The 18,846-nt window shown below is 42.5% G+C and overlaps 2 protein-coding genes across 2 annotated transcripts in view; both read left to right on the top strand.

Moving 5' to 3' along the window:
• Positions 1–15,137, top strand: part of esyt2b (extended synaptotagmin-like protein 2b) — a gene marked incomplete at its 5' end in the record, with an annotated part of 44,058 nt that extends 28,921 nt beyond the window's left edge. Inside the window, 12 exons of the mRNA XM_083663349.1 lie at positions 43–132; positions 279–374; positions 2,954–3,016; positions 4,160–4,234; positions 4,925–5,011; positions 5,116–5,265; positions 6,121–6,482; positions 6,857–6,955; positions 7,540–7,671; positions 12,035–12,140; positions 14,008–14,057; positions 14,177–15,137. Of these exons, the coding sequence (XP_083519475.1) occupies positions 43–132; positions 279–374; positions 2,954–3,016; positions 4,160–4,234; positions 4,925–5,011; positions 5,116–5,265; positions 6,121–6,482; positions 6,857–6,955; positions 7,540–7,671; positions 12,035–12,140; positions 14,008–14,057; positions 14,177–14,222 (1,356 nt within the window). The 3' untranslated portion in view covers positions 14,223–15,137. The remainder of the gene's footprint in view (positions 1–42; positions 133–278; positions 375–2,953; positions 3,017–4,159; positions 4,235–4,924; positions 5,012–5,115; positions 5,266–6,120; positions 6,483–6,856; positions 6,956–7,539; positions 7,672–12,034; positions 12,141–14,007; positions 14,058–14,176) is intronic.
• Positions 15,138–16,986: 1,849 nt separating this feature from the next.
• The window catches only part of ncapg2 (non-SMC condensin II complex, subunit G2), a 36,922-nt gene continuing 35,062 nt past the window's right edge, over positions 16,987–18,846 (top strand). Inside the window, exons 1-5 of the mRNA XM_083650892.1 lie at positions 16,987–17,065; positions 17,276–17,402; positions 17,711–17,905; positions 18,146–18,260; positions 18,367–18,524. Of these exons, the coding sequence (XP_083507018.1) occupies positions 17,325–17,402; positions 17,711–17,905; positions 18,146–18,260; positions 18,367–18,524 (546 nt within the window). The 5' untranslated portion in view covers positions 16,987–17,065; positions 17,276–17,324. The remainder of the gene's footprint in view (positions 17,066–17,275; positions 17,403–17,710; positions 17,906–18,145; positions 18,261–18,366; positions 18,525–18,846) is intronic.

The raw sequence follows: 18,846 nt of genomic DNA, 5'->3' as shown, positions 1-18,846 counted from the left end.
AGTGAAAGCTGCTTATTTTGACATTTGGTCAAATTGTTGCAGTGGTTTGATCTGGAAGAGGCTTCCACAGGGAAACTCCACTTAAAACTGGAGTGGCTGTCTCTGCTCTCCACTCCTGAGAAGATGGACCAGGTACGGCATGAGCTAACAAACATTCCCACTCTGACTGAGCAATGTTAGATTGTCAGTATTAGCTACTGTCAGTGGATATTTGAATATGTGACGTCAGTCATCTTTCTCTGTGGTTACTGCCCTCCCCGTCTCTCCTGTCCAATCAGGTGCTGCGGAGTGTGCGTGCAGACAGAAGCTTGGCCAATGACGGGCTGTCGTCTGCACTGCTGGTGGTTTACCTGGACTCAGCAAAGAACCTCCCAGTGAGTTATAAAAACACTATTTCCTTTATTTCTCAATGGTCATAATCAGTGTTGGGCAAGTTACTTTCAAAAGGTAATAAACTACATATTACTAGTTACTTTCATTTGAAAGTAATAAGTTACTTTACAATGTTACTTTCTGTGTAGAGTAACTCGTTACTTATTGCACTACTTTTGCATTACTTTTACCAAAACAACAGCAGCAGCTTAACCACCTTGAAGTCAGTGTAAACAATGCAAAATTCTAAATGTTATTCTTTTCCTTTGTTATTGTCATCTATAGTGGTTATTTGCATAAAAACACACAGTTTGATTAGGAAATGATTGTATCTTTTTTAAATATGTGCTTTGATTTAATAAAATGTAACTCAATTTGTAACTTGAGTTACTTGACAAAGTAACTGGTATAATATTACTGAAATCCTATAAGTAATAAGTTATATTACTGAGTTACTGCTAAAAGTAATATATTACATGTAATATGTTACTTTTGTAATGAGTTACCCCCAACACTGGTCATAATGCTCTTTGTTCTGTAGCAATAGGCTTATTATTCTCCGCCCAAAGCACACACCTCTCATTTAGCAACACTCTGAACCAGTTTAGTCAGAAATGCCAATGTAGGGCACTTGTGTAAATACTGATTATTGACCAACATGCAATAATGCACTACTGTTTGTCATACTGTCACAAGATATTCCATGTGTTGCACAATGCACAGTAACTTCATAGTTTCCCTGTTCACTGAGTACTTTTCACTGCACTCTGACCTCCCAGTGAACTGAACAGCAAAGATCTGTGGGATTTATTCTCCTTCCAAATTCTCAAAACTTAGTCCAGAAAAGAAACCCAGGCCTTGTTGATTTATCCTCCTACTCATAGAGTAGTAGCTACACAGGTCAATATGTTGTATACTGTAGCAGGCTATGCTGTCAAGTCACATCACGGTTCTGTCTCATATCAAGATGTTTTGGTCAAGCTGTTCACTTGAATATTGCCATTGTTGGGTGAAAACCTTATATCCAAAATATGAAAAACAGCCTCCTTTTGACCACCATGCATTTTTTTAGCTTATCCAATGGATTTCGAAAGGCTTTCACGACACCAAATGTCATAATTGTCTCAATCCATAGAGCAGCCTAAGACATCTGGGTAGTGTAGAGGTAAAAGCACTATGGAGACCTGGGTTCAATTCCCGGCAGCGGTACTTCCGGCTTGGTCAGACGTTCCTACAGATACAATTGGTCGTGTCTGCGGGTGGGAAGCCAGTGGGGTATGAGTTCTGGTTGCTGCACTAGCGCCTCCTCTGGTCCGTCGGGGCGCCTGTTCGGGGGGGAGGAGAACTGGGGGGGAATAGCGTCACCCTCCCATGTGCTACATCCTGCCGGTGAAACTCCTTGCTGTCAGGTAAAAAGAAGCGGCTGGCGACTGCATATGTATCGGAGGAAGCCTGTACTATTGTGCTAGTCTACAACTCTCCCCAGATCAGCAGATGGTGGAGCAACGACCGGGACAGCAGGTGGAATTGGCCAAGTACAATTGGGGAGAAAATGGGGGGGAATCTGGAAAAAAAACAGAAAAAAATAAAAAGTAAAAATCCATAGAGCAGCCTGAAATCCTTTGACTAGAATGGCAAGGTTTTCACACGATGACGATGACATGACAGCTTTCCTAGGCATCTCAGGTCTCATACCTCCACCTTGTCCCCCCACCTTCCCCCTCTACCCCCCCCCCCCCCCCTCTTTACCCAAGAGCGTCTTCACAGGGAGCTTGGGCTGCGGAAACTTAAGAGAGAGGAGAGCGTCTGGCCTAGTCTTTTGTGAGAGCAATACCTCAGAGTATAGAACCTTATTTGTGAGTCCTCTGGTACTTTGCATCCCGGCAGTGTCAGCATTAGCGGGTGTGTGTGATAACGTGGGGTTGAACAGTAACAGGGGTCCTGTAGACTTGTACCATAAAGCATGTCAGTTGTCTCAGCTGCACGGTTTTATTGTGATATCTAATCAAATGTATCCTAAGTACCCAGTAACACTTAACATTAAGTATATATACTTTGAGGGGGGGGGGGGGGGGGGGGTGTGACACAGGGAACAAAATCATGCAAGCAGCAGAAAAATCTGAATTTAGCCTGAGTTATTAAACCTCTACTGTACAAAGAGCCAGCTGTCAAAGGTTATAACGATCTGAGCGTCACTGTAGTCAGCACTGAGCCAATTAGTGTATAGTTCCACAGATATAGGAGTGTATCTTATTAAAATCACAGCTTGTTAAAAATCACACAATGTCTCATATAAGCTGCTGTTAAAAAGTCATCTCAGCCTTTTCTTAAAGGAAAGACCTCTGTACTTTGATTCCTCTGCAGGATTTCATTTTGCCAGAGGCTCCCTGCAGTGTCATCAGCGACATCGGCACTTTTTTTTTTACGCCTCAGTCACTCATATCATTGATCATTTCAGCACCATCCCCCAAGCCTTTCCCGTTCTCTCTGGGCTTTTCTCATGCCTCATAACCAGACTGAATCACTCCCGTCCTACTAACTGTGGGTGTGATTTTCTCCCCCATCTCCCTGTGGCTTAAAGAGCAACCTGTCAGATTTCACCCATGACGGGTTGAAGCAGCTCTCAGTCTTTAAGGCCCTGAAGGTAATGTGGGAAAAGCGGCTTGCATGTACAGATCACAGCCCGTCTCTTCTGCGCACTCTGCCATCGCTCTCAAGGGCACCATCCAACCTCATGTGATTGTGATGATTCTTAAACAAGCACAGCTTGACCTGTCTGTATCAAACGGTTGCATGAAGATGGGTAATCATGTCCTTGCTATGCTATACCTCTCTTTCTCCTTCCTTATCACGACACTCGAGTTTTCAATTTGCCACCTTTTAGATTTGCCATGTGATCTTGCACACAAAAATCGAACATTGTGCGCTAATATTTACAAAGTTAAATGTGAAATTAGTTCATCGTGGGTTCGAAGAGATTATTAGGTATCAAGATTTCAGTCAAGATTTGCACATCAGTCTAACAGCACAGAAATGGTGTGTTTTTGATGTGCTATTATAACCGCCCCTCAGACCAGAAGTGAAAAAACATGCATTTTAAATGCATTTCCTTATATGTGTCCTCTCAAATCTACTGTGTGTGTGACATCTTTTTTTAAATCAGCCTGTGTGTTCCTTTTCACAGCAACCATTTTGAGGTGGTAAAGTAGGAAGTAAAGCAGGTGTAACAAATAACATTAATGAGGGCCCTGGCACTGGACACCTAAATGGAATGGAACCATCATTAATGGTATTGGTTACATCTGCTTTACTTCCTGCTTTACCACTTCAAAGCGGTTGCTGTGAAATGGGTCTATACATAGAGCTTAACTGTAATGATGCGACATAGGAGGCCAATTAAACACCATCAAGAGGAAGGACAGGTTAAAGGAGTAACCTAAGACATCCCTCCATTGTTATAGTTGTCCGCTGCTTTCTAAGGAGGCTATTATTAATCTGTAACCAATACTAAATAATGCTCTTAGCTGTCAAAGCTCAGAACACAGTACTCAAATTAGAATGCTAGGAGACAAAGTTTAGCACTTTCCTTGCTAGTGTCTCTGCTTGCAGCCCTGCTGGCCAAAACCTACAGTCATGTTGTTTGTCCTCCTTTAATTGACCATTGTGTGTTTAATCTGGTCTTGGGAAGCTAGTGTTTGTTTGTGTTTGGGTGTCATTTTTTTGAGCAAAAGTGCACCGCGTGTCATGATAAAAGTGTTTGACACCTCTCTGTCTGATCCTCTCACAGTCTGGCAAGAAGGGCAGCAGTGAACCCAGTCCTTATGTCCAATTCACTGTTGGACACAAAACGTTGGAGAGTAAGGTGAGTCGGCACAGGAAGCACTTGTTGCTAAATGACTCCGCTCCATAGGTATTTGTATATTGTCAAGTTTTTAGATGATTTAGCCTTGCGCTCTTAAAATGACGCATTGACAGTGTTCAAGCACGGCCAGTTTGAATTTGATGTTACATGTCTATCCATATGAGAAGAACAATTGCATTTCTACAGCTATTGTTGTTCATAGTGTTCCCATTGTGTTTGTATTGTAAATTATAAGTATTTGGACAACCGAAGATTCAACAAAGTAGTTATGTTTTTCTATGTGATACATTCTCAACACACAATGACAGTGAAGTCTGCAATCCTTAAACACCACAACAACACAAATCTTATAACTGTTGCCTATACATATTATATTATATTATATTATATTATATTATATTATATTATTATGTTTTTGAAATGATGGGCCAATGCACACAAATAACTTTTGCCAAAATGTTAATCAGCTAATATGGATGACATTACCCTTAAATTAAAACAGGCTATATTTATCTGATTCTACATCCAAATTAAAAACTTGAAAGTTTCCAATTACAATCCCAAATTTCTTCAGTGGAGTAATGTTTTCAATTAACATCTCATGAAGATGACTCACAAGCATCTTTTAATCAGATGAATCTCAAAGCATCTTTTAATTAACAACTAACATACCTGTCCCGTCCCATTAAGGTCCGGTTTAAGACCAGTGAGCCTCTGTGGGAAGAGGCTTTCTCATTCCTCGTTCACAATCCCAGGAGGCAAGAGCTTGAGTTGGAGGTAACGCTGCATAACAACTCATTAAATCTTCACTGATTTCTTAGCAGGCAGCGCAACAATTGGCTGACTTGTCTCAAAGCACATGTTCTTTTTTTCATGGCCAGGTGAAAGATGACAAGCACAAATGCACCCTGGGTAATTTGACGGTGCCTCTGAGTGGCCTGTTGGTGGAGGAAGACATGACGCTGACTCAGTGCTTTTCCCTCAAGAACTCCGGGCCAAGCTCCACCATGAAACTTAAGATGGCCCTGAGGGTAAAACCACTCCTCATTAGTACTGTATGCATGGTGTACAATAATCCCATTACTGAGAATAATCAGGTAATGGCAATAATCTGATTTACTGTATGTCTTTACTGTACATGCACTTTAGTAAATAGCTGGAACTCACCTCAAAGTCTGGGAAGAAGGCGGAGGGGGGGGTGGTCAAGGTCTGTCAGTCATGGGAGTGTGTACATTGAGATTGGGAATGCCTTGATTGAATTGCTTCAGATTTGGCTCAAACGTCCACTTGGCCTCCAAGAATGAACTGATTCGATTTTGGTGGTCAAAGGTCAAAGTTCAATGCCACTGTGACCTCATGACCGACATTTTCATGACATGTAGAATAAAGTGGTTTTGATGAAATATCACTGTTTTAAGCTTAGATCTGGTTCGTTTTCCTGATGGAAGTGTTCATCGCACATGATTAGCACAAGGACCGCACAAGGACCTCCAGAAACTTAATTTTGGCCACCTTTTAAAGAAAACATCATGTCAACATCAACATCAACTTTCTTTCCTGCCAGTGGGTTTGATAGACCCTTTTCACTGGGGCCATTTTGTGTCGAAAAGGCAGAATAAACACAGGTGCAAGCAAAACACTAATGAGGGTTTCCAAATTCCAATCATGGAAGTTGGAAACCCTCATTAGTTTAGTGTTTTCCTTGCACCTGTTTACCCTGCCTTTTCGACACAAAATGGCCCCCGTGAGGAGGGTCTATTGTTGAGGTTTGTGCATTTCCCTAAATTGTTCAAGAAACTCGGTAGGAAACTGGGCAGCTGTAGCTCTGGCCCTTAGTAGCACCGCTGCTCATGCGGCAGTCCCAACCTCCTCCCGTCTCGCCGTAGATCCTGTGCCTGGAGAAGCAGGGTGCTTCGGACCAGCCTTCCTCCGTCCAGGTGAGGAAGGCGGGCGTGACACAGCCCACCACAGGCCCCTCCCGGAAGCTCTCGTCTTCAGAGTCCCCGCTGCCTCCTGCTCCGCCCAGCCCTCCTCCACCACCCACAGACGCCTCCACCCTCACCCTCCAGCCCAGGGACGGAGAGCCGTACTCGGCCAGCCCTGTGCGGAGCAGCTCCAACCTGAGCACCTGCATCTCCAGCTCCCACAAACACCTGCCCCATAACGAGTCCACGCCCAGCCTGGCCTCAGACATCTCCCTGCCCTTTGCCACCGTGGAGCTTCAGCAGAGGCTCCGGCAGCTGCAGAAGTAAAACACAGATATGACTTATTCTTATTCTTCTTATGACTCATATGTTATCCATCTACAGTTTCTCTATCTGTGTCTATGGATCTGTCTGTCTCTTACCTGATTTCCCCCCCTGCATTTAATGTAGTTATTTCTCTTTGTATTCAGAATCTTATTCCTGATAAGATTATTCTGTTCTCCAGTGCATTTGCGTCTTAGTTTGCCATTGAGTTGAGAATGATTTATGATATCCGTCCGTGTATGCATTTTTCTCTACCCAGCTATCGACCTCTCTAGCTTTCAATACATACATACATACATACATACATACATACATACAGACAAACTCCGCTGCAGTCTATAAAAGTTACATTGACTGCCTGGTGTGTTTTTAGCGGCTCGGCCCCCAGCCAATACCCCCTGGGCGAGGTCCAGCTGACAGTCCGACACAGCTCCCAGAGGAACAAGCTCATCGTGGTGGTGCACGCCTGCCGGTGAGCAACTGACATCACCTGCACTTCATTTTTAGCTGGGAAAGCCACATCAGACAATGCTTAAAATTTTAAACTGGGGGTAGTTTCGTTTGTGGGAAATTATTATTTTGCTTCTTTTGGAAGTGCAAATATTTAAGAAATGAATCCCCAACATGTGCCTGGCAACATGTGACTGCAAACATGTTGTCCTTTGTGTCCTCAGTAACTTGACAATATGTTGTCCTATGTGTGCTCTTGACAAACATGTTGTCCTACGTGTCCTCAGTAACTTGACAAACATGTTCTGTGTCCTCAGTAACTTGACAAACATGTTGTCCTATATGTGTCCTCAGTAACTTGACAAACATGTTGTCCTATATGTGTCCTCAGTAACTTGACAAACATGTTGTCCTATATGTGTCCTCAGTAACTTGACAAACATGTTGTCCTATATGTGTCCTCAGTAACTTGACAAACATGTTGTCCTATATGTGTCCTCAGTAACTTGACAAACATGTTGTCCTATATGTGTCCTCAGTAACTTGACAAACATGTTCTGTGTCCTCAGTAACTTGACAAACATGTTGTCCTATATGTGTCCTCAGTAACTTGATAGCCTTCACCAAAGATGGCTCAGATCCCTTCATCAGGCTCTATTTGCTGCCTGACAAGAGCAGGACAGGCAGGAGGAAGACCAGCACGCTGAAGAGGAGCCTTAACCCCGTTTATGATCAGACGTGAGTTCAGACACGCCCGCTGCTTTATACTTACATCACATGTTTATAATCAGACGTGAGTTCAGACACGCCCGCTGCTTTATACTTACATCACATGTTTATGATCAGATGTGAGTTCAGACATGCCAGCTGCTTTATACTTACATCACATGTTTATGATCAGACGTGAGTTCAGACATGCCAGCTGCTTTATACTTACATCACATGTTTATGATCAGACATGAGATCAGACACGCCAGCTGCTTTATACTTACATCACATGTTTATAATCAGATGTGAGTTCAGACACGCCAGCTGCTTTATACTTACATCACATGTTTATAATCAGACGTGAGTTCAGACACGCCCGCTGCTTTATACTTACATCACATGTTTATAATCAGATGTGAGTTCAGACATGCCAGCTGCTTTATACTTACATCACATGTTTATGATCAGACATGAGTTCAGACACGCCAGCTGCTTTATACTTACATCACATGTTTATGATCAGACATGAGATCAGACACGCCAGCTGCTTTATACTTACATCACATGTTTATAATCAGACGTGAGTTCAGACATGCCAGCTGCTTTATACTTACATCACATGTTTATAATCAGATGTGAGATCAGACACGCCCGCTGCTTTATACTTACATCACATGTTTATAATCAGACGTGAGTTCAGACATGCCAGCTGCTTTATACTTACATCACATGTTTATAATCAGATGTGAGATCAGACACGCCCGCTGCTTTATACTTACATCACATGTTTATAATCAGACGTGAGATCAGACACGCCCGCTGCTTTATACTTACATCACATGTTTATAATCAGACGTGAGTTCAGACATGCCAGCTGCTTTATACTTACATCACATGTTTATAATCAGATGTGAGTTCAGACATGCCAGCTGCTTTATACTTACATCACATGTTTATGATCAGACATGAGATCAGACACGCCAGCTGCTTTATACTTACATCACATGTTTATAATCAGATGTGAGTTCAGACACGCCAGCTGCTTTATACTTACATCACATGTTTATAATCAGACGTGAGTTCAGACATGCCAGCTGCTTTATACTTACATCACATGTTTATGATCAGACGTGAGTTCAGACACGCCAGCTGCTTTATACTTACATCACATGTTTATAATCAGATGTGAGTTCAGACACGCCCGCTGCTTTATACTTACATCACATGTTTATGATCAGATGTGAGTTCAGACATGCCAGCTGCTTTATACTTACATCACATGTTTATGATCAGACATGAGATCAGACACGCCAGCTGCTTTATACTTACATCACATGTTTATAATCAGATGTGAGTTCAGACACGCCAGCTGCTTTATACTTACATCACATGTTTATAATCAGACGTGAGTTCAGACATGCCAGCTGCTTTATACTTACATCACATGTTTATGATCAGATGTGAGTTCAGACATGCCAGCTGCTTTATACTTACATCACATGTTTATGATCAGATGTGAGTTCAGACATGCCAGCTGCTTTATACTTACATCACATGTTTATGATCAGACATGAGATCAGACACGCCAGCTGCTTTATACTTACATCACATGTTTATAATCAGATGTGAGTTCAGACACGCCAGCTGCTTTATACTTACATCACATGTTTATAATCAGATGTGAGTTCAGACACGCCCGCTGCTTTATACTTACATCACATGTTTATAATCAGATGTGAGTTCAGACATGCCAGCTGCTTTATACTTACATCACATGTTTATGATCAGACATGAGTTCAGACATGCCAGCTGCTTTATACTTACATCACATGTTTATAATCAGATGTGAGTTCAGACACGCCAGCTGCTTTATACTTACATCACATGTTTATAATCAGACGTGAGTTCAGACATGCCAGCTGCTTTATACTTACATCACATGTTTATGATCAGACGTGAGTTCAGACATGCCAGCTGCTTTATACTTACATCACATGTTTATAATCAGACGTGAGTTCAGACATGCCAGCTGCTTTATACTTACATCACATGTTTATGATCAGACGTGAGTTCAGACATGCCAGCTGCTTTATACTTACATCACATGTTTATAATCAGACGTGAGTTCAGACATGCCAGCTGCTTTATACTTACATCACATGTTTATAATCAGATGTGAGTTCAGACATGCCAGCTGCTTTATACTTACATCACATGTTTATGATCAGATGTGAGTTCAGACATGCCAGCTGCTTTATACTTACATCACATGTTTATAATCAGACGTGAGTTCAGACATGCCAGCTGCTTTATACTTACATCACATGTTTATAATCAGACGTGAGTTCAGACATGCCAGCTGCTTTATACTTACATCACATGTTTATGATCAGACGTGAGTTCAGACATGCCAGCTGCTTTATACTTACATCACATGTTTATAATCAGACGTGAGTTCAGACATGCCAGCTGCTTTATACTTACATCACATGTTTATGATCAGACGTGAGTTCAGACATGCCAGCTGCTTTATACTTACATCACATGTTTATAATCAGACGTGAGTTCAGACATGCCAGCTGCTTTATACTTACATCACATGTTTATAATCAGACGTGAGTTCAGACATGCCAGCTGCTTTATACTTACATCACATGTTTATAATCAGACGTGAGTTCAGACATGCCAGCTGCTTTATACTTACATCACATGTTTATAATCAGACGTGAGTTCAGACATGCCAGCTGCTTTATACTTACATCACATGTTTATAATCAGACGTGAGTTCAGACATGCCAGCTGCTTTATACTTACATCACATGTTTATAATCAGACGTGAGTTCAGACATGCCCGCTGCTTTATACTTACATCACATGTTTATGATCAGACGTGAGTTTAGACATGCTAAGTCATCCGCCAGAGTTTCAAAGGAAAAGTCGCCAGCCACCGCCAAAACGAGCATTTTCAGTGATTTTCCACGACCCACAGATTATTGTCTTCTATGACTATTAAACACAGAATATCCCAAAAGACAGAACAAAGCCTCTACTTTCATGGGGAAAATCTTTTTTGTTTCTGCCTTCTTCCGTTCTTTAGTTACCGACACTTGAATGTAGGTCGTTTTCACTGAAACCGTGCGTCTCTCACCAAGAAGCTGGGAAAAGTGCCTTTTTGTGCAGCGAAGCAAGTGAGAAATTCACCCTGCACGGAGAGCGCACCGGAGCGGGTTACACTCTCATGTTCTCCGTGAGAAGCTGGTGCTTCCTGGTACTCGATGTGTGGAGGTCTGGGAGCATATTTGAGGGCTGGAATTTACACTATGTGAGGGTTCACAAAGCGGATGACTGATCTAATTGACATAGCAGCGATTGGTGTGCGTTTACCAGTTCCTTCTGCGGTGAGTGACTGTCAAGAGCCCGTTGTGACAACACGTCCAGCCCGGGGGAAACAACTCCTTGTATCGCGCTCTGAGGCACTAGGCTGGATGTGTTTTGAGCTTCCTCCATGAAGGGAGATCAATGCTGAGAACGCTGACTGGTTTTGTGGGGGGGGGGGGGCTCTGGCTTGCAGAGGACTACACGAATATGGTAAATAACCACTTCATAAGGTGGCTAAGAGTGCTATCTATCATATGGCAGTGAAAAGACGGATTGACGCTCATTTGCGTCAATGGCGGGGAAGTGTTGTCTCTTAAATAACGCAATGGACGTCTATGGTGGGGAATGAGTTAAGGAGGTATCTTTTAATGTTACTCATGTCAGATTTTCTCTTATTATATCATTGTCCTATGAATGTGATAACCGACACTGTGTTTAACAAACCTTCTGAACTTCAATGTATTAGGCTACAGAATGTCATTGCTTCATTGCTTTTGATGTTGTTTTTAATTAATCCAGCCATAAGAACTTGGGCCAAATTAAAACAGGATCAAAGGAGCTGCTGTTCCTCCTGGCAATAGTCTTATTTTATTTTTCACAACTCATTTCAGAGTTACATGTAAACGTAACCAGAGCCGTATAATAGAAGAGTTCCGACATCTCCATTCACTCCAATGGACCAGTTTTTTTCCAGGAAGTATAAAGTGGAACTCTTCAGTAAAAAAAGCAGCACTGTCGAGTAGTTGCATCAAAATAGACAGTGTTGTACTTTGAAAGGGTTTTTCATCCCTTGAAATGAATCAAATTTTACATTATCTGCTTTATTTTGGCATGCAAAAGTAGCGCGAGACCCATTCCTGGCTGTTCATTGGCTAATGATTCTTGCATTTTGGTCCTCCGCTGACGCCACTCTCTTACTAGAGGACACTGAACGTAACTAATCAATGATAGATTGCTATAGTGAAGTGTGTGTGTGTGTGTGTGTGTGTGTGTGTGTGTGTGTGTGTGTGTGTAGGTTTGAGTTCAGTGTATCTATGGTGGAACTCCACAGGAGAACTCTGGATGTAGCAGTGAAGAATGGAGGGAGCATCCTGTCCAAACACAAAGGGCTCCTGGGAAAGGTAACTATTAACGTACAGGTCTCTGGGCCCTACCTTGGTACAAGTGCTATCCGCTTTTTGCGTTTGCAGGCCGGTTTGCGCGCCGTAACGGCGTGTCTATGCTATCGTGGGACCCGCTCATTTTGCGCTCTGTCCATGATAGCGGCCACTTTTGCGCTGGTGTGTGTCTTATGCTAAACCAGGAGTGGCTGCGCTAAATCCTGTTTCCTATCGTCCCTATGCACGCAATCCTTTACGCTTATCTGAAAAGCACCATCCGCTGCGCCTGGGCGCACGCAGCAGTATATATGGATTAGTTCTCAACGGTCCAAAAATATCTAACCCGACCCACCAAACCCACAAACTATGAATTCCTTTAACCAGATAATAGAATAGAATAGTTTAGATTAAAATATAATCTATCTATCTATCTATCTATCTATCTATCTATCTATCTATCTATCTATCTATCTATCTATCTATCTATCTATCTATCTATCTATCTATCTATCTTATATCTATAAATTTGACAATATGGACTCTGTCTGTATGTCTGTCTTTTTGTTTCAAGAATTTTGTCCGGCCACAGCTATGCCGTTTTACGTGTGATCGGACTGAATCTTTCAGGAAGTGTAAAGAGCACCCGTGCGTGTGACCTCAGTGATGATGTTATCAGTGATGTCATACATAAGCATTGTGACATCATTGTGACACACACACACACACACACACACACACACACACACACACACACACACACACACACACACACACACAAGAGAGAGGAGACGGAGAGAGAGAGGTGGAGAAAGACTGAGGGAGAGGGAGAGAGACTGAGGGAGAGAGAGGAGAGGGAGAGAGAGAGGGGAAGAGAGACTGAGGGGCGGAATCGAGCGTGTGTGTGCGTGTGAGATGCCTAGTAGAATAGAATAGAAGGCTATTGTTTAGAATAGAATAGAATAGAATAGAATAAGCACACGGAGGGTGATCAACCTGGGGTCTAAGCTCTGCGGGGAGCCCTCCAGCGGCTCTATGACCAGAGGGCGGTGAAGAAAGCAAGTAGGATCACGAGGGGCTCAACTCATAACCTCAGTACCTGCTTTCAGATCTGGTAGGATATATGCTGCCCCTATATTTAAAACAAACAGGGGGAGGGCCAGCTTTATCCCCTCTGCTATCAGGCTCCTTAATAAACATAGACCCCCCTGAACGCCTTTTGCCCCCCCCCCCCCCCCCCTCCATGCAGGCATACAGGTGCACACACAGAGAACTTTCAGATCACTTTTAGAGCTAGGTATTTTACTGTGGTCTTTTAATGTTTGTTTTTTTGTATGGTGCGATCCTATCCACTTTTTTATACAGTGTCTTGTCTTGTTTTCCTTGTACTGACTTGAATAAAGTGAATTTCCCTTGTGGACAATAAAGTACAACTAAACTAAGCATTAAGAGCATTAAACACATGCAAGCGCTAAATTACCGCTTTTGCCAAGATAGGGCCCGCAGTCTCTGTCTGGCTCCCCATTCTGAGGGCAGTTTCCTCCCAGGTTTGATGGTCGCTGCAAAGGTTTCCTCCTTAAGGGGGATTGGTAATAGCTGTGGTGACCTTTTTGTTTTTATATCCATGCTGTTTGGATAATCTTGTTTATTTAACTCTGTTTTCTGTTCTGTTTGACCTTTGGGCAAAACTTGTGGATGCACCTCAGTGTCTTATAAACCCTTTTCAGTTGCCTGTTTCCCTCCCTTTTTTGTCTGACCCTTTGGGTTAAAATTTATCCCAAACCGGTTTTAGGGAATTTAACAGGAAAACTAGCTGTAGGCCCCCGAAAGAGTGAAGGTTTCTGTTTATATTAGAAAACTTTCATTGACTCCATTTCTTGTAAAATTGCAGGTCCTGGTAGATTTGAGTGGGGACGATATATCAAAAGGATGGACGCAATGGTAAACTTGTAATATTTTATGCTGTTTTTGGCTGTGCAAGATTGAGGGATTTAGTCTAGGTTGGGAAAAACATTTTGGTTTACTATTCAAATGTGTTATTTGACCATTGTCTGTTGTAGGTATGATCTTACTGAAGATGGTTCAGCAAAAAGTCTCCGTGCATGAGAAGGACATGCTCACACATCCATACACATCCCTCTGTAATATAGTGATCTTGTTCATCGAAGGGCACATCAGTTTGATTTCATTCGTGTCCATTTTTCACATAGTTTTTGTTAAGAGTTTCAACAAGTTGACAGCATTTCTTGTTACTTTGATAATGATTCTATGTTCACAATCAGAACATAATGCACTTATAAACGCATTAACTGCCTTGTTTCTATGTTGTCAGTGTTTTGTAAATATGCAATGGCTAATATATCGTTATTACAATTTGCAGGGGTTTTTATGGCATTGTTCTATATTTCCATAAAGGAAACGATAACGAGATTGTTATTGCTCCCACTCAAAAATTTGTTAAAATGTTGTGACATAATTCTGTGACAATACTCTTACCAAAGGGACAGATACACAAAGTAGATTCAAGTAGCAGTCTTGACTTTAACCTGTTATGTTTTTGTCATGCAGTGTTATTTGGACTTTGTTTACTTCTTATTGTTCTTTATGCTTGATTACAAACTTGGAATGCACATATATTATGCAATGAATAAAATTATTGCTCTGTATATTTTATGGGGACTTGTGCAATATTGGGTGTTTTCTGAATATTGTCTCAGATACTGATGACTTGGGGACACTTTAGGGCTATGAAAAAGTGCTGTAGCCTATATTCTGGTATGATAGGAAGTTGCTACAGTATATAGGATACTTGAATAAGAGTTTGTTGTTAAAACCAAATGAAAATGAACTGAAGAATATCTGAGCAGAGACATCAGTTATTGCATTTCCTGAGCAGTGTTGCCTGAATTTCTGTTTTGTTAAGGTTACATAACTGCCATATAGGCTTGTACTTGTTTTTGTCATGCAGTTAAGTGTTTATGGGAAGCTTTTAAATACTCATGTCTGCTTTTCTTGTTATCTATCCTGTGCCTTAAAAAAAATTGATATTTAATTTTTGGCATCTTAAAGTTCAAATTTTGAATGACATGAATCCTTGTGGCTTCTGAAGAATAAAGGGTTTCTCTTGAGAAAAATGCCTGGCTTAGTTATTTTAGACTGTGGTCCCTGTCCATGGGGCCTACTCATGTCTTTGCTCAGCAAGAGGAAAGTACGGTAAATAAATAAAATCATACGTGAGTGGTCAAACTTTTCCACGTCAAGGACCCCTAAAACTGACACAAATTAGACCATGGACCCACATTTGATAAGATTTTGTCCCAGGGACTCCCATCTGATTTCTGCTTTTAGATGTATTACAGAAAGTGTATGAAACCCATGACCAAAATAGTCATACATTCATTGTGTTACTTATGGATGGAATTAGAGTGAGAAAATAAATGATTCCCCATTTTGCTGGGGATTCCTGGAACACCCTCAAGGATCCCTGGGGGTCCCCGGACCTCACTTTGAGAACCTCTGCTTAGTCAATGAGGCTATGCCTTGAGGAAATCCCTGAATTTAACCTTGCACTTTCATGAAGGTGTGTGTGTGTGTGTGTGGGGGGGGGGCTTTTCCTACAGGATGAATAAAGTATCACGTTATTATTATTAATTGTTACGCAGGAGACATACAGTATGTGCAAACAACAGCAACTTCAAGGTATGTAGCTACTGTACGTGGATGCTGATCCTTCATTTCACACGTCAAACTTTGGTACCAATGCGATGCCATAAGAAGTGATTTGTCGCCATCCAGTGGCAGCAGATGCAAATGAATGAATAGGGAATTTGCTCTGCACAGAGAGAGCCCAAAAACATGAACATGACAGACAGGCAGGCACACACATATAATACAAAACATGAGCATAATATACATACATCATAAAAAAGCATCACACTTCATGACCAATCAAAAAGCACTAGGTGCATGATCAATAAGGGCTAAAAGATTAAAAAAATAAAAAAATAAAAATAAGACTTGTTAAGCAGCTGAATGCTGCGTGGAAGGACGTAATGCCTCGTTTCGTTCTCATCTTCAAGTTCAGTGGCACTGAATCATAACGCAAGCTATGTTAACGATGTTCCGGACCTTTGCTGGAGGACATTTTCTATAACTAGACCTCTTTGAATTTTAATTCAGTGCCCTGAATGACAGAATGTTACGTCAACGTCAAATCAACCCGGAAGAGGAACGTCACGAGTCTAGTCCCCGCCGCCCTGTGCCCGCCTACGCAGCAGTCAAGCGCCGGGATTGGCCAGGAGCAAGTCTTTTGTCTTCTTCTTTTGACAGCAGGAATCTCCCACACCACAAACACTGGAGGGCACGCAGCAGGCACGCAGCAGTCATGGATGTTAGCTGTCCAGCAAACACTAATATCATGCTTGGAAGTTGGAAGTACCCTACTTTCCCCCCGCTGCATCGTGACCATTGAATGAAACAATGTTTAGCTCGTTTGAGATACTTCTCTCGCCTGGAAAGAAGGTGGGAGCAGCCGAGTACAGTCAGCCAATCAGAGGCAGAGAGGGGCGGGTCATGCCTTCGCCTAGCCTTCGCCATCATGGGAAAAAAATATCGCCCACCGGAGGACCAAAATGCGGTACCAGTAGCCAATGAATAGACAGGAAGGAGGCTTGCGCTACTTTTGAATGCTAAAATAAAGCTGATAGTGTACAATTTGATTCTCGGTCCCTTTCAAAGTACATCACAAACTGTCAATTTTGATGTAACTCGACAGCGCCCCGCCCTTCTCCAAAAATACGTCATCCCTGCGGCTCAAATCAACCCGGAACAAGAACGTCATGACGCACCCACCCAACTGATCCAAATTTGATTTCCGCGGGGCGCGGGTTAACTTTTGTTATGAGTTGCTGTCATACGGCTGTTCGCTCAGCAAAACTATAAATAAGGAGGTAACAAACATACCGATTGGTAAATGTTATGCATTTTGTTGATAACATGATAACTGTATGGCCACTAACCAACTGCTTGTAACTGTTAGTAAACTGACATTGTAGTTAACGTAAAGCCTGCTGCCATGTTTGTATTGATCTTAACGTTAGCTATGCTAGCGTTAGGTTAGCTTTATGATATAGTTACGCTAACGTTACATGTCACACCAGGGATAAGCAGAGACCTCCTTCGCCGTCTTCACTTGAAAAAACTCAAAACATGTCCAAGCGAGAGGCGTTTTTAGACGCCGTCTGTAAAGAGAATGTGGAGGATTTCCTGCGTTTTATCCAGCTTCATGTAAGTAACTTTCTCATTCTGTCTTCTGCTCCTGAACAAGTCTCAAGTTGTCTTAAATTATATTATCTGAACCTTAACTGGCATCCCCGCTGCTCCTAGTTTAGAAATATTCCTAGTAACGTTACAGGATGGGTGAAATGCAGATGATGAATTTCCCCAAGGGATCAAATGAAAACCTGAAATGATAACCGAGCTAAAGAGCCATCCAGCCAAAACCCTCTGTTCAGGCTGGTGTTGAAAGTGCTCAGTCTGTCCAGCAGTCTGCCTCAAGTTGTTTGTGTCTTGCTGCTGTCTGTGTTGCTGAGCAGAAGGACAAAACCGAGCCTTTCGATGTGGAAGAGGTGTTGCAGGAGCTGTCCAGGGACCAGAGAGAGACGCTGTGGGGGAGACTGGCCTCCCTACTGCACGACATCCTCCTGCAGTTACCCCCTGGGCGCTGGGAGCCTGGGCAGGAGGCAGAGGACAGGGAGGATGGCATGGAGGTGCAGGTGTCTACAGACCCAGTGAGTTCACCCAAGAACTTCTTCCAACTGCATGTTGCTTTTTACACACAGGCAGGCATGTTGCTATTTGATACAGAATCGTCGTTTCTTTTTTACTATCCATCACTTTGAGATTTGTTTTTGAGCTGCAGTTGGATATTGGTATATAATGTCTGAATCCCTAATGACGCCACATAGTTTTGCTTGCATATGCCCTCTCTTTACAGTTCACTGTAATCTACTACTTTACCTTTCCTTCAGAAACACACCAGGTCTGTTGTGGAAGGCGTGGCACTAGTGGCCATGGTGTCTTTAAAAGTCTTAGAAGACGGTGACACCTACAGTGCTCTTCTGGAATGCGCCAACAGGCTTCATGGTGGGTGTTTCTCTCTCTGCTCAAATAGATGTCTCTCCATTTCAATATAACAAAGGGTAGTTATTTTTCTCTCCATAAGATGGTCTCTGTTTGTATCTTGCCTCAGATGTGCTGGTATCGCTGCCTGTCTCCCAGGCACCTCTGGAGCTCCAGATCCTCAAACTGTGTGAAGCCTGGTGGAAGAAAGGCCTGCAGCGCAAAGAGAAGTTTGGCCGTACTGCTTTCCTCATCTCCCTGCAGATGACCTTGACTTTGAAGAAAGCAGTCAGTATAAATATGACCTCAGTTCTATTGAATTTAAGCTGCTTTGAGCCTTTTGCTATGGGCGCCATTAGGCTGAACCTCTGGCTGTTTTTAATTATTTTCAATAATTGTATGTTGCACTTTCCTGACAGAACCAAGAGCAACTTTCAGCAAATGAGGTGCTGCAGGTGATGCAATACTAGGGGTTACATGGCAACAATGATGACCATTACTCAGGGCCGCTGCTGGCCATTTGGGTGCCCTAAGCGTAATTGTTTTGTGGTGACCCCCCCCCCCCCCCCGCGCAAAACTTTCAATAACTGTCAAACGAAAGACTGCAAAA

Source organism: Poromitra crassiceps (genome assembly GCF_964638095.1).
Source record: "Poromitra crassiceps genome assembly, chromosome: 2".
Taxonomy (NCBI): Eukaryota; Metazoa; Chordata; class Actinopteri; order Beryciformes; family Melamphaidae; genus Poromitra; species Poromitra crassiceps.
This window is presented reverse-complemented; position numbering and strand designations above follow the sequence as displayed.